General features: G+C 35.1%; 2 protein-coding genes across 4 annotated transcripts in view; both read left to right on the forward strand.

The window, feature by feature from the left end:
* cadm3 (cell adhesion molecule 3) overlaps positions 1-16,733 on the forward strand; it is a 98,454-nt gene extending 81,721 nt beyond the window's left edge. For 2 of the 3 annotated variants that reach the window (XM_073849152.1, XM_073849153.1), the window contains 2 exons: positions 6,866-6,991; positions 12,331-16,733. In XM_073849152.1, coding sequence (XP_073705253.1) covers positions 6,866-6,991; positions 12,331-12,449 — 245 coding nt within the window. In that variant the 3' untranslated portion in view covers positions 12,450-16,733. Of the gene's footprint in view, positions 1-6,865; positions 6,992-12,330 lie in introns of those variants that run through there. The other variant, XM_073849151.1, reaches the window with a different exon arrangement.
* Positions 16,734-18,765: 2,032 nt separating this feature from the next.
* LOC141344468 (kin of IRRE-like protein 1) overlaps positions 18,766-20,046 on the forward strand; it is a 33,506-nt gene continuing 32,225 nt past the window's right edge. Inside the window, exon 1 of the mRNA XM_073849360.1 lies at positions 18,766-19,073. Within this exon, the coding sequence (XP_073705461.1) occupies positions 19,028-19,073 (46 nt within the window). The 5' untranslated portion in view covers positions 18,766-19,027. The remainder of the gene's footprint in view (positions 19,074-20,046) is intronic.

Genomic DNA, 20,046 nt, shown 5'->3' on the forward strand with positions numbered 1-20,046 from the left:
CATCCGTGCCAAGCTATTTTTAGCTTTACAAAACAGCTTGTTTTGCTGCTTGATATTGCAAATTGGTGTGTTTTACCATGTTTTGTTAACACACTGGTTTATAGTGCAAACCTTTTTACTGTTTACTGCACGTTGTTGTTATTTTCGTTATTTTCCCTATAGCGGAAAATGAACCAGCAGTCTCACCCATAGGCTTACTTTCATGTTGAAGAAAAAGATGGATATATAAAAAAGCTTATGTTTTAAAATAGTTTTTTTAATATCTGAAAGGACACTATTAACATCAGTTATAACTATTAACATCAATATTATGACAATCAAGCAATATTTAATGATAATTAAAATTAAAACTTGGTAACCATGTATAATTTTGTCAATTTAACTAAATTTAGGACTGGTGGTGGTGCTTAAGATTTTGTTGGTCATTCAATGTTTCTTTAAAAAAAAAAGAAAAGGGGGGGGGGGGGGGGGCTATATAAAACGCCCTAAGAATTAATCTTGAATTTATAGGCCATTAAAAATAATGCCAAAACCTGCCTCAAATAAACTATGAAAATGAGAATCAAGTTGTACAATACAATCCACTTATTACTGGTTAAAAGGAACCAACAATATCTTTAAAAAACACAAGATATTGTCGGTTCATTGGGATTGGCCAATGCAATTAATGAGCTGCTGGGTTCATGAATATTAATCACGTTGTCTGCGTTTACTTAAACTGATTTACTAAAATTCAAAACAGGGATGATAATAATAGGTGTGCACCAGCCAATAAGTGCCTTTTGTGCATTAGGTTCCGCCCACCTCTGGAGAGCTGGAAGTATTTTATGGTTGTTCTTAAAGTCCCCATGAAATTAAAATTGAAGTTTTTTGGCTTTTAGCTTGAATATGTTAGCCTTAAGGTTATCTATAGTGTGTTTCAAAACAATGACAAAATTCGCATTTACAAGATATACTTATTCAAAACTTAGTCTTACATACCTTCTGTCCAATCAAATGCTCTCTAGAATCTGAGGCGTCCCGCCCCCTACACCATAAATAGATGCTGAACCTGTGGCTGAAATTGGTCACTTGTTCACAGAATTCATATTTTCTGTACAGTGAATGGCAAGTAATGCACTATATAGGGGATAGGGAATGATTCAGATAGTGTAAATAAGCTTTCAACTTGATCAAAAGAAGTCTGGTTTCACACAAACCACACAAGCACACACAAAGTCTGCTTCAGTCCACAAATGCAATCAGTGGACCTTTAGAGGTCCACTAAGGTACTTTGAAACATGCAGCGTTATTCTATGGGATGACGTAATTTAAACTGAAACAGGAAGACCCTTTTTTAAATAGCCAGTAGCGTTTTCTTTATATCACAGCTTGGGCAAGAGCTGCTGAGCTCAGTAAAGCCACATTTGACAGCATATGACAGCTACAATCTCATCCATATCGCTATAAAATATACCATTCTGTGTAGAATTCAAAAGAATGTATGAAACAGAGCTTTTTTTCAGAGACTTCTTTTTCCCTAATTGAAAGCATATTTACACTGTCTGAATCATTATGTATCCCCTATTTAGTTTTGAGTTTGAGAAGCTGAAGTGCAGCGTGATGTCATCAAAATCGTTGATCCCTATTGGTGGAAGTTAGAGACTGTAAGTTTTGAATGCATATATCTTGTAAATGCAAATTTTGTCATTGTTTTGAAACACACTAGCTTATAGATAACCTTAAGGTTAACATTTTCATACTGAAAGCTAGAAAACTTCCATTTTGATTTAATGGGGACTTCAAAAGCTGAAGAATTCCAAGTGACAGGAAAAAACAACAAAGAATATCGTTTACATATAGCACATCAATTCTGCATGGTATGTAAAACTCGCACTGTCTCTCTCTTTCTTTGTGTGTGAAAAACAGTGCTCTCGGCAAAGCGACAGCGAGTCATATGCCTTCACACTAAAGTTTACAGGTATGCTGCGCATTGAGAAGAATTAAAAAATAGCACAGGTCAATTGACGGAGAACAAGACTGAAGTGTTCGGTCAAAAGTGTTCAGCAAGTAAAAATATATCTGTGCTAAACTTTTATACATAGCCTCCAACTCACACACTGGTGAGTAAAATAAGAATTTATAGACGGTTTGCACATACGTCACAATTTAGTCAGTTACCCGGATGCGTGTAAACAACAGCAGGGATTGCACGGTTAATGTACTACTGAATACGTTGTTCTGCTAATTTAGGAAGCTTCTAAATCATATAGAGAAAGACTTAGTAAGCAGGAAATGGCGAAATATTTTGACATACTAAAGTTAATAGGTGGTAAAGATACAAACGAGTAGTATTAATGAAGATATTAGCCTATTATTTCACCTACCTGACTGGACATTATATAAACAAAAATTAATGTTGTCAAGATGCTTGTTCTGGAAATCCTAGTACAGTTTGGCCAACGCCTTTTGTTCCTCAGACTTTTGCACTCTTCTCCTTGATTTGTTATAACTTTTGGCAATCTGTAGTACTCCAAATGTTTTTCCCAGTCCGACTGATTAGTACAGCCCAAAACATGACAACACTCTGTCAGCCAGGGGTAATGTTTTAGACATCATTTAATCACCCAGAGTGAAGATTTAGTCCCACTGTAGAGGCTTGCAACATAAAATTCGTATAAAGACATTATGGTTGTTACGTGATTAACTGACAAGACAAATATGATTCAAGGTGACCGTGATTTTTTTTTCCAGGCTACGAGGTTGCAAACACTCTGTCTCTGTGCCATGAGTACTAACAGCAGCTCTTAACCATTATAGCTAGCTAACGACTTGGAACCAGAAGGCACCACATATTGAAACAAATGTTCATTCAGTTTTTTTTAATTAAAATTTTAGTATCTAAAATAATTCGCTATTTAATGCATTGCAAGAGATGCGAAAAGTGCGAGATGCTTGCCGAAGTCAATTTCTGCAGAGAAAAACAGCAATGAGAAATGAATTGGAAACAAATCATCATCAATAGCACATCAGTGAGTCTGCATGAACCGTATCTGGACCGTCATTTTCAGAAAGGGACTTGAGTGTGATTTCTTTGTGTGGTTGAGTTTAGAAAACACCAAGGAAATTCACTCAACTGATGTCAAAGAGCTTGGTTGCTCAGCAAAAATAACTATAAAGCCTTGAATAAAAAGGCCTAGTTTAATGTGTTGTTTGCCAGTATGTTCAGACAGGTGTATCACAGTGCATCATCACAGTTTCCTCTAATTTGTTCATTTAGACACCCCTTGGCATCATCTATCACTTACTTAAAATTATTCTTTTAAAAGTGGTAAAGTAAAATACGGTAAAGTAAGCCTATAGGTGAAACTGTTTGCACTACAAATGAGTGTGTTCATAATTAAGATAATACATTAAAATAACATGGTAAGACATACAAATGTGCAATATTAAGCAGCAAAATGAGCTGTTTTGTACAGCTAAAAATAGCTGGACGCGGATGAAACCGGAAGCCATTCCCATAACATTTAACGATTCATTTTACTTTTATTGTGATATTTTTAAAGTATTAATATCAGCCAATAATTATTTTAATATCAGTGCATCCATAATTAACAATAATAAGCAGTCCTGTCCTGAAATGCCCCCTGTAAGAGAGACATTATCACTTTAGTGCTTTCTACTTTTTCTTGTACTCTTTCTGTGTTTTTTCCTTTTTTCTCTTTCACTTTTCTTCTCTCTGTTTCTATCTGTTCCTCTTTTTTTCTCTGTCGCTCTCAGGGCTTCTTGTCGTGTCACTCAGCACTCACTCTGTTCGTCCTCCTTCATCCTCTCTGCTCTCATTTATCGCCCCCCGTTTTTTTCTTCTCCTGAAGCGTGCGAGCGTCAGGGTGACTGTTAACTTGTCTTGTTTTGATGGAGTATTGTTTGAGAAGGAGACAGAGATCGTGCTGTGGGTGGGAGTGATGGATGTCGTTCACGCTCTCTGAGTCCAGGCAAAGTCACTGAAGCTTATGATAGACTCTTCGCTGAAATCTTGCTCTTGATTATTCATGTGTTTCCTTTCAAACAGAGAGGTCAGCGGCTCTTGGGAGTTCACGGTAGATGGAAAATGACATTGTAGTAACTTGCCAGCCCATTACAAATACACTTCACACAGTATATGAACTACTACCATTCAAAAGTTTGAGGTCAGTAGGGTTTTTCTTTCAGCAGGTATGCATAACATTGATCAAAAGTGACATTTATAATGCTACAAAAGATTTCTCATTTTGATAATAATAAATGTCTCTGAAGGATCATGTGACACTGAAGACTAAAGTAATGATGCTGAAAATTTAGTTTTGCATCACAGGAATAAATTTCATTTTAAAATACAGCCGAGCTCAAAAGTTTACATCCCCCTTTTAGAATCTGCAAAATGTTAATTATTACCAAAATAAGAGGGATCATACAAAATTCATGTGATTGTTTATTTAGTACGGACCTGAATAAGATATTTCACATAAACAAAGTTTACATATAGTCCACAAGAAAAAATAATAGTTGAATTTATAAAAAAATAGTCATGAGTTCCTTGTTTGTCCTGAACAGCTAAACTGCCGCTGTTCTTCTAAAAAATCCTACAGATCCCACAAATTCTTTGGTTTTCCAGCATTTTTGTGTATTTGAACCCTTTCCAACAATAACTGTATGATTTTGAGATCCATTCATCTTCTAATGCTCCAGAAGGAAAAACCATGCATTTTCCTTATTTTGCCTATCATATTTTTTCCATTTAGTACTGCCCTTCAGAGGCTACAGAAGATAGTTACATGTTTCTCAGAAAAAAAGAAGAAGTTAAATCTACCCTGATCTTCAAATTCATGCTCCTAATGCATAGTTTTTCCTTCTGGAGCATCAGTGAGCATTTGAGCCTACTGTAATAGTTGCATATGAGTCAACAGTTGTCCTCAATGTGAAAAGATGGATCTCAACAATTGTTGGAAAGGGTTCAAATTCACACACAAAAAAACAATAATACACAATTTGTGGGACCTGAAGGATTTTTCTGAAGAACAGCAGGCAGTTTAACTGTTCAGGACAAACAAGGGACTATCACTAAACAAAAAAACACAGCTGTGGATCATTCAAGTAAGAACACAGTATTAAGTGGATGTAAACTTTTGAACAGCCTCATTTTTATATTCAACTATTATTTTCTCTTGTGGACTATATGTAAACATCTTTTATGTGAAATATCTTATTCAGGTCAGTACTAAATAAACAAGAGCATGCATTTTGTATGATCCCTCTTATTTTGGTCAAATAATTAATATTTTGCAGATTCTGAAAGGGGTGTGTAAACTTTTGGTCTCAACTGTATTTTAACATAAAAAGCCATTATTTTAAATTGCATAGTGTTTTGCAATATTATTGTATTTTTAATCAATTAAACGCAGCCTTTATGAGCATAAGAGATGTCTTTTAAAAACATAATAAAAAAAAACATACTGACCCCAAACTTTTAAACGGTAGTATGCGTAATGTAAAAAAACAGGAAACAAGATCTGTGCTTCTTTATATTTAAATGTGAAAAGCTATCAGTGATTATCATCTTTTGTGAGTTATTTCAGTTCAGTTTGCTTGAAAATGTCAAGGGCCCTATTAAAGAGGAGAAAACGCTTAAAATTGCTTCCTAAGATAAGCATTGTTGTGCTTTAGAGCTGGGGAAAAGATTCACACATTGTGATGCTTTCTCAAGGGAATCTGCAATCGGAAAAAAAGGATTTTTCAAATTTATAGTAATGTAATTTTAAATAATAATGTTGTTTATGGAAAAAGCATGCGCGGAATTATGAGAGGAGTTGTAATTTTGTCAGAGCGGGTGGTTGTGAATAATCTTGATTCACTTTTATTCAAGTATGCAAACTTTCCTCAAAACCAGATAAAAATTTGCATCACTCTGAATAGTTTTGGAACGAATTTCCATCAGTGATTCATGTCACATTAACTTGAAGTATTCTGAGAACATAACATTTCAAAATCATATTGCACATTTCCATCTATTGTGCAGCTGCCGTGTACTTTGAAAAGGACGAAAGTGAATAAGTAGGTCTTTTGTTAGATTTCAAAATATGTGCAGCTTTATGCCATTGCTTAAAGAACTGTTTTGTCAAGTCATATAGTGCTTTATACAATACAGATTGTATCAAAACAGCTTCAAAAAGATAAACAGGAAAATAGCAGAATCTATAGAAACTTTACAATGGAGAAAACATATTGTATGTAATTGCATTGTGATTTCCGAATCAAAATCAGATTGGGAGGATTTTCAGCGTTAGCTTACATGAATGACCTCTGCTGTGTTTGTAAAGATGTGGTTGGGATGAATAAGTATTGTACAGTCAAACCAAAAGTTATTCAGACACCTTCAGTATTTCTTAGATATTCACAGTTTATTCGCTATAGTTTAGAAAATGGTAATAAAACTCAAGAGTTAAACTGGGACAGAACAAATTCATTGTGATAATGTCAGATAACTTTGATAGAAAGCTATGTAACATGGTCAGGTCAAAGTGACAAATCAAATTTTTGATCAATTTTACTGGTCGTCCACTGTATGAAGAATTTTTGGGTAGAATATGTCACAGTTTACTTTGTTTTGCTATGCTCGCTTTCATAAATGAACTATTGTGTCCTGCACCCACTAGTAAAAAAAATATAGTTTTTATCGGCTGTCTGAATAATTTGGGGCTTGACTGTATGTTTTTCAGTTTCAGCTGAAGTCTCTCTCAAACGTCTCATTGATTTTGCCTGGTCACTATTGTTAGGACATCTGTTGTTATTCTGATTGTACTCTCTCCACAGCTTTAACTATCTACCTGTCTTTCTGTCCATTTCTCAGACCCCACAGCGATGACCACCTCTCCAGGAGTAGACCATGCTGTGATTGGTGGAGTGGTTGCTGTCATTGTCTTCATCATGCTTTGTCTCCTCATCGTCCTCGGCAGATACCTCATCAGACACAAAGGTACCACACACTCACACACGACCCTAATCAGACACAAAGAAATCCCTCACGCTCTTTCACACGCACGCACAGACCTAATCAGACACAAAGAGATCTCAGACACACACACATATACACACACACCTGGGCCGTCTGGAGGGCTTATAACCTTGTGGGACTGTGTTCAAATTCCTGACAGAGGGTCTCGGAGCATCCTGCCCCTTCAGCAGCTTTAAAAAAAAAAGATTTTTATGGATTTTGTCTTGAATTCAAGCATCAATAAACATTCTAGACGCTTGACTCAAAATCGCATTGTTGACTGGGACATTATACTTGTAAATGAACCACGTGTCTCACTGCAACAGTGCACCTAGAGAAAAAAAAAACAGAAGAAAAATGGGCTGGGAAATAAAAAATAAAAAATGAAATGAAAATGCTGAGTTTATGGACATGGAATGAGAATACAAAGGGCAGGCACATACTAGGTTGCGTGTCCTTGCTATTTTATAAATGCATATCAGTTGCTCAGTATATAGTTGAAGTCAAATGGTTACATGAACATATGCATATGCAAAATATTTTACCAAATTAAGGGGGATCATACAAAATGCCTGTTATTTTTTTTATTACTGACCTGAATGAGATATTTCACATAAAAGATGTTTACATATAGTCCACAAGAGAAAATAATAGTTGAGTTGATGAAAATCAACACATTCAACAGTTTACATACACTTGATTCTTAATACTTTGTTGTTACCTGAATTATCCACAGCTGTTTTTTTAGTAATAGTTGTTCATGAGTTCCTTGTTTGTCCTAAGCAGTTAAACTGTTAAACTGCAGTTAAACCAAATTCTTTGGTTTTTCATCATTTTTGTGTATTTGAACCCTTTTCAACAATGACTGTATGATTTTGAGATCCATCTTTTCACACTGAGGACAACTGAGGGACTCACATGCAACTATTACAGAAGGTTCAAATGCTCACTGATGCTCCAGAAGGAAAAAAGATCTTCCGGGGAATGTGTAAGTATCTTCTGTAGCTTCTGAAGGTTTACACACCTGGCTCCCAATGCATTGTTTTTCCATGTAAAGCATCAGTGAGTATTTGAAGCTTCTGTAATAGTTACATATGAGTCCTCAGTTGTCCTCAGTGTGAAAAGATGGATCTCAAAATCATACAGTCATTGTTGGGAAGGGTTCAAATACACAAAAATGATGAAAAACCAAAGAATCTGTGGGACCTGAAGAACAGCAGGCTGTTTAACTGTTCAGGACAAAGGGACTCATGAACAACTATCACTAAACAACAACAAAAACAGCTGTGGATAATTCCGGTAACAACACAGTATTAGGAATCAAGTGTATGTAAACTTTGGAAGCGGGTCATTTTTATAAATTCAACTTTTATTTTTTCTTTTATGTAAAATATCTTATTCAGGTCAGCACTCATTTTGTGTGATCCCTCTTATTTTGCTCAAATAATTAACATTTTGCAGATTCTACAAGGTGTATGTAAACTTTTGACTTTAACTGTATATTATCAATATCTAATAGTAATTAAAATATGTTTCCTATTACAGTGCACACTTTTTAATTTTAATGCCTTTGGAATTGTAATTGCTAATGTACTAATGTACATTTAAGATATCTATATGCAAATAACCTTTATTATGTCTAGCTGTGTGGGTGAAAGTATGTTAATATGCTGATATAGTGTAGATGAACAATCATTTTTAAAGTAACATATTATCTTATTGTGTTACCACTAATAAAACTTAAGTTGCATTATGTTTAATGAAGAGTACCACATTACTATAGGTACTCATAAGCCTTTGAGCCTCATACCCATCTCTTATTTTTTAGTGCAGCATAAATGTAATAACACAGGAATCACGGTCACAGGGAAAAAAAAGTATTGCATGCTCAAATGTAACAGTGTTGACAAATTGTTGCCTTTCATGTTAATTCTTGTTTCCAGTCTACAAAAAAATTGTTGATTGTTGATTTTCATTATAACAGTAAGGTTCAATGCATTCATTTTATTAAAAAATAGATTAAAAGAATAATCAATTATTTAATAAAAAATACTGCATACATTACTTATATGTTACACCCAAAATCTGAAAATTCTGTCATTAATTACTCACCGTCATGCCGTTTCAAAATCTTCGGTTTAGTGGACTAGGTGAACCGGTTCTGAAATTTTGATGTCTGCATAGTACGTCAGTTTCTTTTATTTCAAAAAATGCAAGAACAATTCTGTTCCATTTTATATCCCCTTAAAAACAGCTATTTTGCTGAGTGCAAGTAGCAATTGACAAAGACTGACAGAGTGTGTCACTGCACAGAGGGACACTGTAAACAGATCATCACAGCTGTGCTGCAGCTTTCCCTCTGTATCTATCTATGACTTACAGCATACAGCACAAGAAAAGCTGTCAGAAACTATACATCTGGAAAAAACAGCCTTAGAGCAAGGGAGAAAAAAATGCTGAACAAGAATTTAATGCAAAATTCAAACAAACTTTAAATTAAAGCTATACTTTATAACCTTAAAAGAAAACCACTGCTTAATTCTAACTTTTTTTAAATAATATATATATACATATACAGATTTAAAGCTCCTGAATCCTTCTTTACAACTTCAGAGTATTTTTTCGTAAATAAGTGAACCTGCAGTACCAAACAGAACGACAGGGAGATGCCAAAAGACCACTCACTAAACCTGTCCCTTTGAACTTGACCGACTGAATATATACTGTTTGTATCCATTAAAAAATAAACATGCTAATTAACAATACAGCAAATGCATTCGAAATCTTGACAAATCGGATCGACGGAGACATTATTAGTGAACTCCGTCAGAGCGCGTCTCACCAGATCCTCCTCTATCGGTGAGCATCCATTATAAAACTCTCACATAACATTATTTTGGACAATTAGGCAAATTTTATAGTTTAAATATACTTATGCGCAAGTTTGTTATTCTTGCACTAATCATATTTACCTTTACATTAGTGCGACGGTTTGCTTCATGCATGCAGAGATGTAGTTTGCTTGCAACGGTTGGAAGTTTTGGTGCCATTCACTCTGTATTTAACAGTGCGATGAGGCTTGCTGCGCCAAGTCCGAAGCAATCAATAACAGAGCACGAGCCGTGTTTTGATCATTTTCATTTAGCACATTAATAATGAAATTAAACAATTCTCGGATTGTATTTAAATTAATTTTAAGATATCTAGCAGCTCCCCTGGAGGATTACTGCAGGCCCCCTAGTGGGCTGTGACTCCCCGGTTGGGAACCGCTGGAGTAGAACATACCAAAAGCTGTCATTTTGGCAGACTGCCTTTAATATAAGCTGTTTTTAGACCAAATGTTGAGTTCTGAAACTTACAGGATGTTTTTGTAGTACAATGACCTCTTATATGTCAAAAGAACAAGGCAATTTTGGTTTCTAAATTCATTACCCCTTTAATAAAAACACAGCCGTTTAAGTCTAATAAAAACGCTGAGAAAAAAAAAACGGGTATGACAAAATATTTGATCTTGATGTGTAGATTCTGTTCTTGCTAAAATATTACTTTGTTAAAGCGAGTTCACCCAAAAAAAAAATGTTATGAATTCCTTTCTTCTGAACACAAAATAAGTATTTTTTTTCTCCGTGTTTTGAAGAATGTTGGCAACAGTCGCTGGTAGCCATTGACTTCCCTAGTATTTGTTTTTATTACTATGGAAATCAATGGCTACAGCATCGTCTTTTAGTTTCAATCTTTCGGAAAATTCTGTGTCGAGTTGTGCCTTGATTGTAAGCAAATTCACTGTAAAATGAAATGAAGGACCAAGTTCTTACTGAAGCAATCTGGAACGTTACTTATAATCAAGTTCATCATAGTTTTCTAAATGCTGGGATCAGAAGGAAAGCAATGCAAAGACCACAACTTGGCATGGAACAGCCTCTTATTGTCTTCTTAGCCATCTTTATTGTTTGCCTTTTTCTTGTTTACCTACTAAATGCGAATTATCAGAAACAAAGAAATAAAACCTCATACTTAAAAATGTCTTTCTTACTCTTTTCTAACATGAATAATATTATTTTATTTTAATAATAAAATAGGTAAAAAAAAATTAATAAAATATGTATGTTTATTTAATTGATTTAATTGTTTTTATTATTATTTTTTGTTGTTATTATTTTTTTAGGTGCATTCCATCCTACTAAGGCTGCATTTATTTAATTAAAAATACTGTAAAACAGTAATATTGTGAAATACTATTGTATGTATGTTGTATGTTGTAAATACTATTAGTTTAAACAATAATATTATTATATTATTGTTTAAACTAATAAACTATGTTTTCTATTTTAATGTATTTTAAAATGTAATTTATTCCTGTGATGGCAAAGCTGAATTTGCAGCAGCCATTACCCCCAGTCTTCATCATGAAATATTAAAATTATGTAAAAATAATAATGAAAATAATGTGGAATATTTGGTGCTGTCAATTTATTAAAAAAGTAACTAATTAATCACACATTTAAAAAAAACAGCAATTAATTCCACCTAACATTATTTTTTTTAAATATACTTTTATATTGCAATAATTTCACATTCAATCATTAAATGAATGTAGGATCAACATAAAGACAGTATATTATTAATGTTTCTTTAATGGCATCTTTATGTATGACTAAAGGCGAGTATCACTAATACCAATACCAATAATGATGTCTTCTTTAATTACTAATATTAAACCTTTTACTATAGCCATTCAACATTACAGTAGAATTGAGAGCCATCAATTTGAACACTTATTAGACTTAATACACTAACCTAAAATTATTTATTTTAACTTTTTTCTTTTGTTCTTTAATTGACATCACAGCAGCTGGGTTATTAGGTTTTTTGGCTGCTATTACTTTAAGAGCTGCCACTGCTGAATGAAACGCAGATCTAACACACATGCTCATAGTTTCATTCTTGCTTTAATATGAAATGATACAGCTCGCACTGCCATATTTGTGCATGCAATTGAAAACCAAGGCTACGAGCACAGTATTTCAGCTGACATATGGCCTGACAAAAACACATGTGGTCATAATAAAGTTCTGCGACTAAATAAATGCAATTCTCAAGTCAAGAAAAAAGAGACAGAAGCAGCAGTTGTGAGTGGGGTGGCGAAATATCTTTAACACCGTTAAACTGGAAAAAATAATTGCCTGCGTTAATGGGCTAATTTTGACAGCACTACTAATAATATATAAAGTAAGAATTCAACAAATTACCGAAGATATAACAAATAACAAGAAAAAAGGTTACAGTTGTGGTTTCACACACACTCTCTCTCTCTCTGTCAGGTACGTACCTGACTCATGAAGCGAAAGGCTCCGACGATGCTCCCGATGCAGACACAGCCATCATTAACGCTGAGGGTGGCCACTCTGGGGTGGATGACAAGAAAGAGTACTTCATCTAGAGATCCATCCCTCCGTACCCTCTTCCTTCACACGCTTCAGTTCACTCAGCCTGACGGGGATGGCAGAAGAGAGAGGAAATATGTGAGGAAAAAAAAAACAAAAACAAGCGTTGACCTGTTCGAACTGAAGGACCTCAAATAAGCTTCGACACACAGGACAGGGAAGTGAGAGTTACGCACTGGCGCGTGGGCTCATTTTCACACACAAACACACACACAATTTCTTCATTACCATGATGACACATAAGCAAACACACATGACAAGACATAAACAATAAAAAGAGGCAATATGACAGTGAACACACTTCCTTCCTCTCCCATCATTCCTTTCAAACGGTCCAGATGTAGTCTGGCACATGTTGCACAGTGATACGTGCATGCATGAACTTTCAGGACACACGTCTGCTCCCAAATCCATTGAAAGACACAGAGTCGTAACAGGCATGCATGCAAACACACACCGAACATAAAGTGTCTTAAACTGAATACAAAATTGAATTTCAACCATGCAACCCGGCAATATCACTGACAGACACACACACTCATATGCATCACATACATCATACACACACACACACACACACACACACACACACACACACACACACACACACACACACACACACACACACACACACACACAGAGAGAGAATAACCAGGCAAAAACAGCAGCCCCTGCAACCATTGTGTGGGACCCCCAATATAAATTTATAAATACATATATATATGATTATATAGCATCATTTTTACTCAGTGTGCTGTAAATATATCCTCCATCTCTCTCTATCTCTCTGTCTCTCTAACCTCACTGTCTGATATTGCAGTATATACTCTCTGAGCCTGCCTGGTTTTCTTACATGGAAATGCCGAGTTGATAAAAAAAAAATATCTGGACTATAGAAAAAAAAAACATGGTGTTATGAAAAACTTCAGTAATATTTGTATGAATTACGTTCTCTTCAAGTTTGATTTCTGGTGTTTACTGTTGGTGCAACAGTCTAGTGTCATTTCATCAACCTGGGAAGATTATTCTTATCATTATTATGACTATTATTATTATTATTATTATTATTATGAGGTCCTCGATCTAAATGCATTACATTGTGCACTGATGTGTCATTGTATCAGGCCCAGTGATTCACTCACTCACGCCACCTTCAGGAATGAATCTCCTCTGTTCGTCAGTGGCGGGACTCTCAGAAAAAGCAGGGTAACACAAACTACTGCTCTCTTTCTCTCTCTCTCTATCTTTCTTTCTCTTACTAACCAAATTCCCACTCTCTCTCTCTCATATCTGCTCTCCCCCTCCTCGTACAATCATAAAGCTAGATTATCTCTAGAGTTTGTAACCACAGTCTATGGTGACATTTGGAGGGAGTTTGGGGGTTTAGTCGGGTGCATCATGCAATAAACTGAGGCGATTCTATTTAATAAAAAAACAGTTGGTTAATCATCTAACCTAATTAAATCTGGCTTATTAAAGGTGATGTGTGTAATTTTAAGCATGCTAAAATCCTTTCTCCTATCCAATCTTATTGTGAATAGACTGTAAATAAGCCATTCGTAGGTTGATTCCCTATGGCGCTATCAAAACACTGCTCTATTTGTTTGAGCATCCCGACCTCCTGACATGTAACTTTGGCTCAGCCAATGGCATGCAGTCTGATTCAGTTTAGCAAAGAAATTACACACTTTACTTTTAAACGTGTTGTGCTTAAATTTGTTATTCAGGAATACCGCTTCACTATGTATCCAGCATTTGATTACAGAAAGTGGGGAGTTGTCAATTCTATATCACTTATTCCTTTTCAGTAGCTGTTTACATAGAGGAGAAGGTTGGAACTGCGACTTAGGAGCTGAGCTATAGTGCTCATGCGAGCGATGCATGTTTGAATCTGGCTTGTCACTTTTTCCAATAGACTCACAACATATATTGTCTTTAAAGGGGACATCGGATACCCACTTTCCACAAGTTGGTATTCTTTATGGTATTCTATGGATGACATGTCTGTAACATACTTGTAAAATTCCTCAATGGTCGTGTAAAACAACACCCGTTTTACCCTGTCAACAACAACTCTGTTCAAAGCGACCCGTTTCGGTGCATGCTCATCCCGCCCCTCTTTTGTGTTTTTTGTGTATTTGGTGGCATGTTACCATCAAAAACAAAACTAATCCACTGCGTCCTCAGTAGCTCTGATGTCAGGAGAAAATTAAAATGTTCAATTTTACATCAAACTACAAAACATCTGCATTGCTTACGAGTTGCTACAGCTATTCGAGCGGACAGCATACAACTGGCTGAGGGCAGATATATGCTAATGCGGGACAGTCCGTCAGCAGCCATGGGCGGGACTTGAGCAATATGAGATATTTCTCAGAAAATCAAAGCAGCTTGATATTTGGGGCTGTTTAGCAGTGTTGCCAAGTCTGCGGTTTTCCCGTGGAATCTGGCTACTTTAACACCGTTACCGCAGGTGGTTTTTCATGCACTGTAAAAAGTTTTCACCAGTTTCAACTTAAAAACTTAAGTTTAGCAGCTGCCTTAAGTTTTTAAGTTATATCAACTTAGGTCATTTAAACTCACAAGTTAAATCAACTCATTTTTATTGTAATAAGTTAAAATGACTTGTAGTTTTAAGCTGATTTTAACTTAAAAACTTAAGGCTGCTGCTGAACTTAGGTTTTTAAGTTGAATCTGGTTAAAACTTTTTACAGTGTGTCCGCGGGTTGAAATGACCCCAATAACGGTATATTTATCCCACGGAATGCAAACTGTACTGGGGGACTCCCTTCAAAATGCCATTTTGGGCTAGTTTTGAGTAGCAATTGGGTAGGTTTTGTTGTGAAAACCTGGCAACCCTGCTGGTTAGGTTTAATTTTTTTTTTTAAAGAGAACATGAAAGATTTTATCATTGTAGAGTGGTTGTGTCTGCAAACTGCTAAGACACATTCATATGCAAACATCATGGAAAAGTGAATTTTGCATCTGATGTCCCCTTCGACATGAAAAGTGTTAGAAATCGAACATTATTTACACAGAGAACATGATTTTTCTCGTTTTCACCTATGCGGTTCATTATCCGCAATAGTGAAATAATGAAGAAATAAAGTGCAGTAAACAGTAGAACTGTTTTAAAATACAAACTGGTGTGCTCATAATTAAGATAATACATTAAGATGATATGGTAAGACACACCAATTTGCAATATCAAGCTGCAAAACGAGCTATTTTGTACAGCTAAGAATAGCTGGAGGCGGATGAGACCGGAAGCCACACCCATAAAATGCACAAAAGGCCGCGGGAATAGAACTCGTTTTAAAACAGCTTTGCAAAAAACGCACGTTCCAATGATACAGTGTCATTTGGCCCAAATGAAAGTGACCCTTAAATCACATCTGCCACGTAAATGTTAGTTTAGGCGTGTTTTTGTTCATGTGGGATGACAGGGTCATTCATTTAATGCATATGTAGGTCACAACTACTGTAAGTGGCAACTGACCGATCACAACCAAAACCCGTCCTCTACCTTCAGATTCCCTTCCGCATACCTCATTAATTAGTTTCTGAGACAAAGCAGTTACAATCGACTGCCACAAGAGGGCGACAATGCATTTCATTTCCCACACATCTGTATCTTTCTCTCTTTCTCTGTCCTGTACAAGCAGTAGAACTTCCAGTTAGCTATCAATCAACTCAGTGCTTAATTTTAAATTATGTTGTTTACGTTAATTCTGCTGTAGATGTGCATACTGTTGTTTGTAAGTTTATGTTTCATTTTTTTTTTTTATGACTAAATGTATTAGACTGGAAGGTGTAGATTTTAGTTTCCATGACTTTTGTTTTTATCAGCCATTTTTTATGATTTGATGTGATTAGTGTTGCCTTGAACAGTCTACACACTCAAGTGAGCACAGACACCGGCACACATTCATTGCGGGTGTCTGTGTTTACACGCGTGGAAGATTTTCACACTGGCCCACCGAACAGATGCAGGAAGCACTAAAAGTATTATTACATTCTGTTAATGGAGTTATGTTGATTCATTTTTTTGAATGATAAGTCTTCCTTTTGAATAAATATTCATATCATGTGGAGCTATTCTGTCATGTATGTTGATTTGTATTATGGCCGATGATGTCATCTGAACGGGACTGAACTCTGAGATCATCATCATTGTGGGTTCCGTTTGTTTGATGGTCTGTTTAGACAGTATTTGCTTTTTGTTACAAAAAGAGATCCCTTGTTAACTTCAAAATAAATATACATTTGGGGTAACCTAATTTCAGTGGTTATTATTGTTGTTACAATTATTGAAATGTTGTTTTTTTTTTATTCTAAAGAATCATTTAAATTGTTACTTAAAAATAATATTTACATGAAAAGTAAAAATGTGCAGTTGTTATGGTTTCTATATGATCTGACCATATATATATATTACTTACTAAAAATTTACATTTATAATTTTTTAAATATAAATTTGTAATTTTATGTATACCAGTCAAAAGTTAATGTTTTTTTTGAAGTCTCTTCTGCTCACAAAGCCTCCATTTATATCCAAATTACCGCAAAAACAGTAACATTTTGAAATATTTTTACTATTTAAAATAACTGCTTTCTATTTGAATGTTTTAAAATGTAATTTATTCCTGTGATTTCAAAGCTGAATTTTTGCATCATTACTCCAGTCACATGATCCTTCAGAAATCACTCTAATATTCTGATTTGCCTCTCAAAAAACATTTATTATTATTATTTTGTTGAAAACAGTTAAGTGGCATTTTTTCAGGTTTCTTTAATGAATAGAAAGTTCAGAAGAACAGCATTGATCTGAATTAGAAATCTTTTGTAACATTATAAATGCCTTTATCGTCACTTTTGATCAATTTAAAGCATCCTTTGTAAATAAAAGTATTTATTTCTATAATTTCTTCCCTGAAAAATCCTAAAAAAAGTACCAAACTTTTTAAAATAATATTAATAATAACAACAATAAAAATGTTTCTTGAACAGCAAATCAGCATATTAGAATGATTCTGAAGGATCATGTGACACTGAAGCGTAATGATAATGATGCTGAAAATTCAGCTTTGACCACAAGAATAAATTGCATCATAAAATATATTAAATTAGAAAGTGGTTATTTTAAATAGTAAAAATATTTCAAAAGTTTACCATCTTTGCTGACCTCCGGAACAAATAAATGCAAGCTTGGTGAGCAGAAGAGACTTCTTTAAAAACATTAAAAACCTTCTGACTGGAAGAGTAAATTTTAGGGAATATATATAATTTGCATATATTTTCAGATGTTTCATATATCTTGGAATATATTTATATATTTTTAATTTTTAAATATACATTTTGACCAAAAAAAAAAAAAGCTATTGAACATTTTCACTGTTACTATATGGGGTAAGTTGTTACAACCTGCTGTTTATTGACTATTGTAATGTTATCTAAATGTAACAGTAAAATAATTATGAATATATATATATATACACATTACTTACATTTATAATTTTTTTTAATCAGGCATTGATTTTTTAAATATACATTTTGTAATTTTATGTATACCAGTCAAAAGTTTGTTCTGCTCACAAAGCCTCTATTTATTATCAAAATTACTGCAAAAAATATATATATGTGTGTGTATATACATACACATACACACACATAAAACTACACAAATATAATGCAATACAAAAAAGAAACAGGCTAGGTGTGGCCATAACACCGCTAAAACACATGTGACAACTTGCCCCAACCTGCTCCTGTGAAAAATACATTTGCCATGAAAGCGCAATTTTAGCCTTCACAGTCTTTTAGTAAAATCTACTTCTATAATAAATTGTTTTAATACATTCCTTTGTTTACCCAATTGCTTTTTAAAAATATTATGGCATTTGTAATTTTAAATCAGAGAACACAGTGTTTATGACAGTCAGTTTTGAACCAGGTGTTTGAAATCAACATGCTATAGAAACCAAACACTAGGCAACTAGACGACTGTAGCCCCTGTGACAACTTGCCCCTGTGACAACTAGCCCCGCTCTCCCCTATATATGTATGATAATAGCGACCGTTCAGTCTCGGCTGCTCCTTATTTGAATAATCTCGGTCGTCTGACTGAACAGCTGGCATATTTTAAAAGGTGAAAATGTGAATTTTATGTCCGCATGTGTGTGTATGATCTACCGAGCGCTATGACATTGAACAGCGTGTAAGGACGACAAACGCAGAGGGAGAGAGAGAGAGAGAGAGAGAGAGAGAAAGAGAGAGAGAAACCTAGCTCCATCAGCGCAGTACCGAGCGAGTCCTCCGGTCATCTCAGAGCGCTGCGTCTCTCCTCAACAATCAAAAACTGAGATTTGCTGAAAGAAAGAGATTTTCCAGCGCACATCTCGTCCGCTTCTGCTGAGGAGAAAAGAATCCCGCGCTGAATGAATGAACGCAGACCGTCTGCCCGCGAATGACATTAACGTTACCAGCACCGGTTCGCGGGGTTTCAGAGTCCAGCTTGAAGAAGATGAATTGATGGTGTGTTTTCTGAGTGACAGAGGCGCAGAAGGGCTCCAGGATGACTTGCCTCTGGATTTTAACTTTCGCCATCAGTGTTCACAGAGGTAAGACACGAGCCGCCTTCACAAGGAACCAAATGTCTCCATTCAATGTGTCTGTCGCTCTGTCACACGCTCGCACACGACTGAAGGTGTTTTAACTTTGTTACTATGGTAACGCTATAGGTTAAATCGCGCTTTGTTGTATGATCCCGTGTCATGGGTTTTAAATAGCAGCTAGGTTTTGGACAGTATCACCCACTGGTGACCTTATGCGCGTGTGTAAATTATTTTAAATGCTGATAGTTTTTTTTAGAGAAATCTTAGTATATTTCGTTTTTTTATGGCAGTTATTAATGGCAGCTTGAAGGCTCATGTTCGCACCTATGTAGTTCAGGGTCTCGTGCCTCCCGTCTTGCTCGCGCGCGCGTGACTGTGCAGTAGAAAACCGTTATCCGCGGGACGCATCACCGGTGACGGCGATATTTGACTGGGAAGAAACCACGGCTATAGATGAGGTCCGCGGACGAACGTGACTGTAGTGTAAAGTGTAACAGTGAATGTGAAGTGAAGTGAATATGAATGAAAGGTGGGCTCCGCTTTGGTGCCAAGAATGAATGAAAAAAAAACGTGTTGCTGCATATAATATATATATAGATAAATAATTGACTACAGTTAGAAAACTGTAAATTGCCTTACCTCTTAGGCTACACAGAGTAATAAGGTAAGTTATTAGCCAATTATGTATATATATATATATATATATATATATATATATATATATATACACACACACACTGCTGTTCAAATGATTGGGATGAGTAAGATTTTTAATGTTTTTAATCAAGTTTTTTTCTGCTAATCAAGGCTGCATTTATTAAATTAAAAATAATAATATTGTAAAATATTATTGCAATTTAAAATAGTGGTTTTCTATTTTAACATACTTTAAAATAGAATTTATTCCTGTGATGCAAAGCTGAATTTTCAGCAGCATTACTCCAGTCTTCAGTGAAATCATTCAATTTTTTTTTTCTTC

Source organism: Garra rufa, chromosome 10 (assembly GCF_049309525.1).
Source record: "Garra rufa chromosome 10, GarRuf1.0, whole genome shotgun sequence".
In the NCBI taxonomy this organism is placed as follows: Eukaryota; Metazoa; Chordata; class Actinopteri; order Cypriniformes; family Cyprinidae; genus Garra; species Garra rufa.